This window comes from Hipposideros armiger, unplaced genomic scaffold (genome assembly GCF_001890085.2).
Source record: "Hipposideros armiger isolate ML-2016 unplaced genomic scaffold, ASM189008v1 scaffold_931, whole genome shotgun sequence".
Lineage (NCBI taxonomy): Eukaryota > Metazoa > Chordata > Mammalia > Chiroptera > Hipposideridae > Hipposideros > Hipposideros armiger.
In genome coordinates, this window is record NW_017732281.1 from 411,767 (window position 1) to 421,373 (window position 9,607).

The 9,607-nt window shown below is 50.6% G+C and overlaps 2 protein-coding genes across 2 annotated transcripts in view; one reads left to right on the forward strand and one right to left on the reverse strand.

The window, feature by feature from the left end:
- TSPAN3 (tetraspanin 3) overlaps window positions 1–5,469 on the forward strand; it is a 47,412-nt gene extending 41,943 nt beyond the window's left edge. The window contains exon 7 of the mRNA XM_019630686.1: window positions 4,586–5,469. Within this exon, the coding sequence (XP_019486231.1) occupies window positions 4,586–4,678 (93 nt within the window). The 3' untranslated portion in view covers window positions 4,679–5,469. The remainder of the gene's footprint in view (window positions 1–4,585) is intronic.
- PSTPIP1 (proline-serine-threonine phosphatase interacting protein 1) overlaps window positions 141–9,607 on the reverse strand; it is a 38,172-nt gene continuing 28,705 nt past the window's right edge. The window contains exons 12-14 of the mRNA XM_019630687.1: window positions 1,885–1,940; window positions 1,557–1,690; window positions 141–443 (exon numbers count right to left, since the gene is read on the reverse strand). Of these exons, the coding sequence (XP_019486232.1) occupies window positions 312–443; window positions 1,557–1,690; window positions 1,885–1,940 (322 nt within the window). The 3' untranslated portion in view covers window positions 141–311. The remainder of the gene's footprint in view (window positions 444–1,556; window positions 1,691–1,884; window positions 1,941–9,607) is intronic.

Sequence of the window (9,607 nt, forward strand, 5' to 3'; positions counted from 1 at the left end):
CAGCCAACTTTGGGACAGACCCTGTGGGGCCTCGGTGACGATTCTGGGTGTGGGCATCTGTTTTCCCATACTTCTCCTCACTCCTTTGCCTCTGAATTGAGCATTTCGACATGGGACAGGAGAAAGGGACCCCCACAGACTAAGGAGAAAGAATGCACTCCTTTATTCCCTGCAGGAGAGACTGCTCGGGGAGCAGCCAGCACTCGTGGGGTTGGGTCTGTCGTGGTCTTGGGGCCCCCAGCCTTGCAGTGATGGAAGCACTGCTGGCTCCACGGACAGGGCAGGTCCAAGTGGGGGCTGCTGCTCCTTTCTCAGAGCTTCTCCAGGTAGGAACCAGGGACAAAGCCACGCTGCCCATTCCGTTCCACTGTCCACCAGCCATCTTCCCCTTCCAGAATGACCTCCAGGATGTCCCCTGCAGAGATGTCCAGCTCGTCGGAATTCTTGGCAACAGAATGGAAGCTCATCAGGCTGGAGGGGCCAACTGGGAGGGTCTAGCCGGACATCCCCCCACCCCAAGCTGTAAATTCAAGCTGGTCTCCCAGGTGGGCTGTCAGCCGAGACATGCCTGGCCTCCAGGCACTGCAGGACAGGCCTCTGGGATAGGGCAGCCCTTGGAGACATACAGGTTGTGGGGTGCCCCATGGGAGTCGGCCTCCTGCCCGCCCCCCCCCCGCTGCCTCGTTTGTCATAGGCCTCCCACAAACCTGGGCCGCTTCTCTGCTTCACATCCCTGCTGCCCCTTCTCCCACTCTCTGTTCCAGACAACAGTGATGAGCAGGTCGGGCCAGGTGTGCTCACTGGGCCCAAGCCCAAGGGGCGTTCTCATTCCAGGCCCACGGCACGCAGACCCCCTTTGCCGGGGAGTCCCCTAAACTTCCTCAGTCCTGCTAGCCCCGGTCACAGGCACACTATTCTCCTGGCCTGTCTCCCCTGCCAGGGACTGGGCTTTGGGAGTCAGTGCAGTCTGCCAAGGCCTCGCCCAGTCCTGAGTGGGTGTGTGGCTTCAGTCAGGTGGGTATGGGGACTGGCTCTGCACCCCTCACCTCAAAGCAGGGAGCCAGTTGGACTCCCCAGGATCTTGGCACTGTGGATCCTTGACCCACACTCTCCCCATGGACCTCAGAAAACCAAACCCGGCACTGCTGAGGGACCGATTCTGGTCATATGTTGTTCTCGGCACTCATGGCCATGAATAACAGGGCTCTAACCTGAGGATGCAGAGCCTGGCGCCTAGACCTAGCTCTGTCAGCTTGCCTGCACGTGCACACACAGACACACACACACACCCCACACAGACACACACACACACCCCACACATGGTATACACAATGGCCACGTCTGTTTGGACACCACGTGTGTGTGTGTGAACAGATTCAGGGAAATACAGATTCTGGTCCCCATTCATCAGCAGACATGCACAAAGCCTCCCTAAATACTGGGTGCTGTTCTAAGGACACACACCCCAAGCACACTCACAGTGCATTTGTCTACATGTGAACACACATTTGGGTACCCGTGCCTTCCTGAGAAGGAGAGAAGGGTGAACGCCTCACCTGGGCCCTGTAGTCATAGAGCGCCCTGTGGCCCTGGGCTGGCAGCGTGGGGGGTCCCGGCACCTCCTGCACTGCAACTGCTGCATAGACAACCTCATTCCGACTGGGGCTGGGCAGCGGGGCGTCTGTGGAGGCTGAGAGCACAGGGAGGCCCGGAGCTGTTCCCTCCCATAAGACATTGGCCCCTGGAGACCCTCCCCTTTGTGGAGTCTCCCCAGACTTGGCCTAGCCTCTTCCCCAGCTGTGGGATGGCCCATCTGTGCATGCAGAAGTCCTCTCCTTCACCCCAGTGTCACAGTTTGGAGGTACCCACATCATACCGACTTACCTGCAGAAGCTGTCAGTGGTGAGGTCTTGGGACTTCCATGCAACAGTCCAGAGAACCTGGGGATGGAGGAAAGCAGGTAGGTCCTTCAGGAAGGGGATGAGGCAGGGAGCCCTCAGAGCTCCAGGTCTATGGCCGCCCCTAGCCTCCATGTACAGATGTGACTTATGGGGTGCCCCTCAAGCATGAGGGCTCCCCAAAGTGCCATCCCAGCAGCACCCTTCTAGTTCCCCACACTGTAGCCCTCCTCTCAGTACCTGGCCCCTGCAGGGCCCTGCTCCTGCTCCTAACACCTTCCCTGGTGGGCACTGAGCTGCCCTTCAGAGACGGTCACTCACACCCACTGGGATGATCACCTGCGTGGGCCCAGCCAACTCTCCTCCCCGCGGCCCCACCCCAATCAGCCACTCCCGGGCCACACAAAGCAGGATGCCCACTGTACATGTGACTTCCGGGGGGCAGTTCTGGGCTAATTCAGTCCTTCCCTGTGCCTGGCTCAGGCCTGGACTGAGCTGGAGTCATGAAGGTTTGAAGGTTCATTGAATAAAAGAATATCTTCTCCCACTCAGTAGGTTGTCTTTTTGTTTTGGTGATGGTTTCCTTTGCTGTGCAACAACATTTTAGTTTATTTTTTATTTTATTTGTTNTAGCTGCTGTGTGCTCTGCAACTGTGCTCACTGCCAAAAATCCTCACAGGTTGTTGCGGGCTGCCTGGTGGTGCAAAAAAAACCCCTCTGTGGCCTGCGGAGGTGGGGGCCAGGCACCAGGGGCTCAGGGTGCCCTCGCCAACACAGCTCTAGGTGGGTGGGACAGGCCCCCAAGGCACCACAGGATGTGGTCAGTGGCCCCCACCAAGTCAGAGCAGCATGCACTTTTGCACTGGCAACCAGCCACACAAACTCGCCAGGAAAGCCCTGGCCGGATCACGCAGGCGCACAGCTCACAGCCCAACACTCCCAGGAAAACTCCCAGTCTCAGCCTGTTCCAATCAGCCTGCTGGCAGATCAGGCTGAGCAGCCCGATAGCCACTCGCCAGCCTGGCAACTCTGCATGTGCAGTGCGGAGAGCAGGGACCCAAGGTGGCTCACGCATTCCCGCATCTCAATGAGCAGCCTATTGGAGCCGGAGCGCGCCCGCCAGGTGTTTCCCTGGCTATGTAGCATAAGCAGTGTGGAGGGTAGGGATCCAAGGCCGCATGCGCACGCACACGCACACACGCACTCCTGCGCCAATTCCACCAGAGCATTGTGGTCCCAGACCTGACCATCTGTGGGAGGGCCCAACCATGAAAAAATGGTGCTCTCCTGTACACTACTCATGTGCAAGCTCCACACCAGAGGGACAATGGTCCCAAAACCTCCAGCTCCCGTGCCAAAGACGCTCAGTTCAGTTCTTCCCTGCAGGCTCCTGGGCCCCGCTCACACAGCTACTCCCTCCACCAGGGACCGGGTGAGTGCTCACCAGCGAGCGAGTCCGTGTGCCGGTTCCACTGGTTCTCTAGCTGCCCTCAGCCTCACCAAGTTGAGCAAAGAGTTCTCACTAATTTCTACTGCCAGCTATCGTGGAACTCCTCTTCCCGGCAAATTAACTCTGGGCTGGTGAGCTCGCTGTGGGGCTGGAGGGTCACTGCCCCAACGGGAGAAGCCTCCCCACTGCTGAGGTGTCTCTCACGGGGTTCGCCCTCCCTCGTCTCTGCCCCTCCTACCACTCAACGTGACCTCCTCTTTAAGTCCTTCATTTAGAGGTTCTGTTCATCTAGTGTTCAGGGGACTTCTGAGGTTGAATGTTGTATAAATTATTTGTAATTTTGTTGTGATCCTGGGAGGCAGTTGGCACAGCATCTGGCTATTCCGCCATCTTACCGGAAGTCCCCCTAGAATGGTTTCTTCTTTAACCCAGCTTAATCCTCTTACTTATCCAAAATAATGTGGCATGACTTTATTACTATTTATTACTAGTCCAATATGCTACTACAGAAGGAGTAGGGTTTATTAAAGTGATGGAGGAATGACCTTTACAAAATAATATGTGTGTGATACCACAGAGCCAAACCTGGATTTCAAAAATAGTACATAGTTGTGGAAGAAACAAAAACCTTCAAACTACATTTTTTGGCACAGGGTTGATTTTTCCACCATAGGCTTTGGGCTATTCATGTACTGAATTTTGTGGGTTGTTACAAAGCTTATCTCCCCCAAATCCACATGCCTGAAAAGACCACTAGTAAATTTTCTCAACAGTCTTGATCATTCCACTTCCTAGACCTTTGCTGTCTAGTGTGGTAACCAGTAGCCACATATGTCTTTTAAGTTTAAATGAATTTAAATAAAATAACACAACTCCTTAGTTGCAGTGGCTCGTGGCTCCCATATCTGACAGCTCAGATAGCGAATGTTTCCATCGCTGCAGAACATTCTTTTGTACAGCACTGCCCCAGATGGCAGTAAGAAAGCCTTAATTTTTGGCTGGCTTCACAGATTGTTCTTAGGTATAAGCGAGGAAAGCTAAAACTTGGTACTTAGTTCCTAAAAAGGTAATGTATTCATTAGATGTTACTTCTCTCACTATTGTTATTTATTGCTTTTTTGATGATCGAGGGTCACTGAACTTTGAAGTAGCTCCGTCTCTGTTGCCAACAAAGAGAAGTACACTTGCTTCATGCGGGTTTTCAGCCTCCTTTCCCACTGTTGTTTTCCTCCCACAGCTGCTGGGCGTGCTCTGTGCGTGCATCGTATTGTGCAGAAGGACTAGAGATCCTGCTTATGAGCTCCTCATCACCGGTGGAACATACGCTTAATCGGAAACTCAAGCCTCAGCTTTTTGGTCTTGTTCTGATTTGGAAGGTGAATTGAGCAGGCCTCCTGCAGTTGGCCTCCTGAGTTGGTTTTGTTAAAGCACACAAACACAGGTGTTGGACAGAACTGTTTGGCTCTCCACGAGCCCACCTACTTCCCTACCCACCTATAATTTTCGTTCCTCTTGTAGCTGACTTCATGTCCCTATATTTTTCAGGACGGTGATGTATGTTTTAATTTCAGAACCATTTGCAAGTTGCGTAGTGTGGTAAAATTAGAGGGTGTGGCCTGCTTCCCTTACCTCCAGGCGGTGATGGGACTGCTGTCTAAGGGCACTGGGTCCCATCAGGCTTTGCAGTGGACAACTCTTGGCCAAAGAGTTTTGCAGGGAGGGAAAGCTAACGCCAGAGGGTGCCCCTCGTTAGTGTCCTTTTAAAAACTATATCCTGTAGGTCAATAAGATAGCAACTGTACAAAATGGCTAAAATAGATTTTAGGATCATACAGTGTGTACTTTGGTTCATCTTCAAAATCAGACTGATCTTTGAAACTAGCGGTTTTTAATCAAAGCTGGCTTTATAGGAGGAGTATAATGTATGCACTATTGTTTTAAAACAATGAGTGTGAGTGTGTGTGGGTGTGTGTGAGAGAGAGAGAGAGATTGAGTCCCTTCATTGTAAGTCTAAGCTCCTTAGAAATAATGTACCCACGTAGACTCACAAGACAGTATGTACATGTTATCTCAGTTGTAAATAGGAAAATCTAATTCAATAAACTCCGTATCACCCCTCAACATGTAGTTTGTAATTATTTGGGGTCCGTCAGTTCCAGAGCAGCAGCAGTGTGATGTTTTCAGTGATATGGAGAACTTACTGTGCATGGCCTTTGTTCTCCTTGCCTTCAAGGCCTGCGGAGTCCTGGTATTGCAGACAGACACAACAGCAGGTATTTCCATACAGCGCAGTCACGAGTAACAGACGAGGTGCCCGGAGAGGTCAGGAGGACTTCCAGTAGGAGAAGCCCACGCCCAGACACTGGATAGGCTTTGTGGGCCAGGACCCTGGGAGTGGGAGGGGAGTGGCAGTGTCCAGAGAGCTACCAGTCAGTCATCGGGCCAGGGCCTTAATATACAAGGCTGGGAAATGAAGTAGGGTCCTACACGACATCCTGCACAGGATCAGACCTGGCTGACAGGTGGAGGCAGCCATGTGTGATGTGAGCAGACCTGCTGCAGGTGTCCCCGTGGTTGTGGCAGGGCGTGGCCAGCTTCAGTGAGGCCGATGCAGCTCTGGAGAGAGCTGAAGAGTGCAGTAGGGCGTTTGAAGTAGGTGAGGAGCTGGACTTGGGGAGCTTGGGGGTGGCAGGACAATGGTGGGAGTTTATCATTGATTGAATGTGGGACAGAGAAAGGAGAGCAAAGGAGTCTAGGATGAGCCCCAGGTTTCTGGCTGAGTCACAGAGACAGGAAACAAGGAAGGAGCCCATGTAGGATTGTGAATTCACCTTCTGTTTTGGACCTGTCAGTTTTGAAATCCTGGAATGTGCAAGTCTGTCCTGCCTGACAGTGGACAAGAGGCGAGAAAGGAGAGCGGTAAAAACTGTTCATAGAGTGGGAGTTCATCCAAACATTCACGATTTCAGAGAACTGTAGGAGGTTTGATTCGTTCCACTGACGCACCCTACCTCTTGTTCCCTACTTGTTGCATGGTGGGTGAGAATGTTTTGCTTGTCCTCATGGCCTTTCACAACCACCTTCCTACCCCAGCCCTGTATCCCCTGCCCCTGCAGCTTTTGGTATGTACCATTCTGTGGCCACCCTGTCACCTACTGGACCTGGGTGAGCAACGTATGGACTGGGACACTGGTCGCCCTCAGTGAGCTCTGCATGACACAACTGAGCCTCGAGTACGAAAGTGCTTTGGGAAAATGTGCCAACTGGTAGCCCACTCTTTGAACTTGTCCAAGAGACTAGCTCCACATACCCCTCCTTCACTCATTCCTGTCTGTGTGCCTGGCAAAAGCGCAGCTTCCTTCCCTGTGCTCTGAAAGCTGGACACAACTCCGCTGTGTTAGCAGTGAAGCCAAAAAGCTGGGGGATGGTGTCTTAGAGCCTTTTAAACCTAGTTCCTGCCAGCCAGCTTTAAATTGTGTCATTCCTGGCATGGTCCTGGAAACACCTTTTTCCTTTGCCTGGGAACCTCTCGGACATATGTCCATGTTGGCCATATATATCCAACTTTTACCTGCTTAACATCTCCAGAGTCTCTGCTATACCAACCCGGAACCAAAACTAGGCACCTGTCCCTTGGTGCAAATGAGCCCCCTGTGTCTGAATTTAATGACTCAGCTCTCTGAACACAGTGCTAGTGTTTCCTGCCCTTGTCTGCACTTTGGAGTCACCTGGCGGACCTTTGAGAATCGCACATGTGTGGGTCCCAGAGCCTCCAGAGCACAGTGAAGGCTGAGAAGCGCCGCTGTATCCTGTTGTCCTTTTTAAAAAGCTAATTTCCTTTGGAAATAATTTCATTTACAGGGAAGTTGTAAGAATAAGAATTTTACATAGAAGACCCAAATACCTTTTCGTGACACTTACCTGTAATGTTGCTCCGTTTGATCTGTCTTGTGATCTCCCACACGCTCTGTCTCTGCACATGCCTCATGGCCCGAACACTTCAGTGGGTGTTTCCTGAAAGCAGCCTCTGACAACCACGGTACAATTACCAAGCTCAGTACACTTAACACTTTAACCTGCCATTCGTATTGCAGTTGATCTCATAATGTCCTTTATAGCCTTTTTTTCTCCCCCAGTCCTGGAGCTAGTCAGGTGTTATAGTTGTCATGTCTCTGTTCTGTAATAGGGAGCATTTCCATAGTTTTGTCACTTAGGATATAGACGTTTTGGCAGAAAGGTCTCTTTCTTGTAAATGATGCTCACTTGGGGTTTCTTTATGGTTCCTCTGATTGGATTGGGTTAGGGTTTGCATTCCAGGTGCTGGAACGCTGCTTGTATCTTGTGTCCTCAGGGGCATCACATCAGGATACGGTACAGTGTCATCTGCCCTCATGGCCATGTTGATTTGGATCATCTGGTATATCATTCAAGGCCCGATGCGGGGAAAGTGGAAAAAGGAAAAATTTAAACAGTGTTAACTGTGTAAAAGATTGGTTAGCTACTGCTAAATGAGGGTAAAAAACCAAACAAGTCTCTAAAGCCTCTAAAGTCTCTAAAGTCTAGTAGAAAACAGCCACCATCCCGAGGGTCAAGGGGAGAGAGGACAAAGAAGGAGTTAGAAACTCAGAAAAGGGGCTGCAGGGCTTGAGTCAGACCCAGGAGCAGCGAGGGGTGTGCTGTGCCACACACTCGCTTGCCGGAGGTGTCGCCCGCCTGCCTCCGCTGTGGGGAAAGCTGCGGGACCTGCGCCAGACCCAGGCAGATGGGCTCCTTCAGCCTTGCCTTGCTCCGCAGAGTCCCCTTGCTGGCCATCAGGCAAAGGAAAGATGGAGTTTGCCAAGTCCCAGCTTTGGTGTGGCAAGAAAGGGTGGGTTTGGAGCTAGGAGGCCACCGAGTAACACCTGACATACCCGATCAAGGCGTTTCCACCTTCTCCATGGGGCAGTTACTATTTTCTGCTCCCCATGCAATCGCTACAGGCACACTGTAAAAAGTATAAATAGCCTGTACTTCACCAAATTGTCTGTATATTTAGCAAACACTGCTCATTCTGGCCTGATTCAGTCTTTCCGATGATTGTAAAACACTGGTTTTCCTCATGTACCAATGTGTTCTCCCTTCTCCCCCAGTGATTATGTAACTATATTCATTATGAACACATGGGTTCCCATTGTTTTCAGTTGTTATAATTCATTATCGTCCTTGTTTTGTTTTGCTTTGGTTCTCAGATGGTTTCAGATTTGGCCAATGGGAGCCCCTTTGAGTTGCCTCCTGTGTCCCACCCATTTTTTTTTTTTTAACATTTCTGTCATTTTTGATGTAGGATATTTACAGGGTCATCCTATACCTGCCGTGCCCCAGCCCAAGGTCAGGTCCCGGGACTAGCTGTGCTTATTGCTGCTGTGGTATCTTCTCATCCTATCAGAGCTCATCTTACTGTCTTTCAAAATTTGTTTTTAATTTTTTTTAACAAGTTAATAGTGCTTTTAAAAATGTGATTACAGATATCTCTAAAGGAAAAAGTACCCACTGGGAAGCAAGTTTTGAAGTGGTATGTATTCCTCCAGACTGCTGCTGACACTTAACGCTGGTTTGAACTGTGTGAGTCCACTCATGTGGATTTTTTTCAGTGTATATACAGTCGGCCTTCCATGTGGGTTTTGCATCCACAGATTCCACCAACCACAGACTGAACGAAGACAGTGTATTCGATCCGTGGTTGTGGCCTGGATATGAGGAGCCAACTGTATGTATTGTTCTACACCATCAGAAGGGACTTGAGCATCGTGGATTTTGGTACTCAAGGAGGTCCTGGAACCCTCCCTACAGATACTGAGGGACTGTAGTTCAGTTTTGGGGGAGTCAAAAGTTATACGCAGATTTTCAACTGGCGGGTGGGAGGTGGAGGGGAAGGTGCCTGTAATACGTGTTGTTCAAGGGTACTGTATTTTTTGGGCCGGCCGAGTGGCACGATGGTTAAGGGTACTGTATTTTCTCTACATATTCAAAAACAGACTTGTGGTGGTCAAGTTTTGTTTTTTAGTATTTGAATTCTGTTCTACAAGGTTTACTTTTTCTCTTCACACACTGTTTCTGTGTCCGACTAGGATTTGTCCTTCCTTTTTGTTAGCTGTGTCATATATTAATACCAGGACTAACCAATGTGCAATGGATGGACATTCAGGTTGATTACAGCCTTGCTGCAGTGAACACCTCCATACACATATTATCAGGCATTTAAAATTGTTGTTGTTTTTTT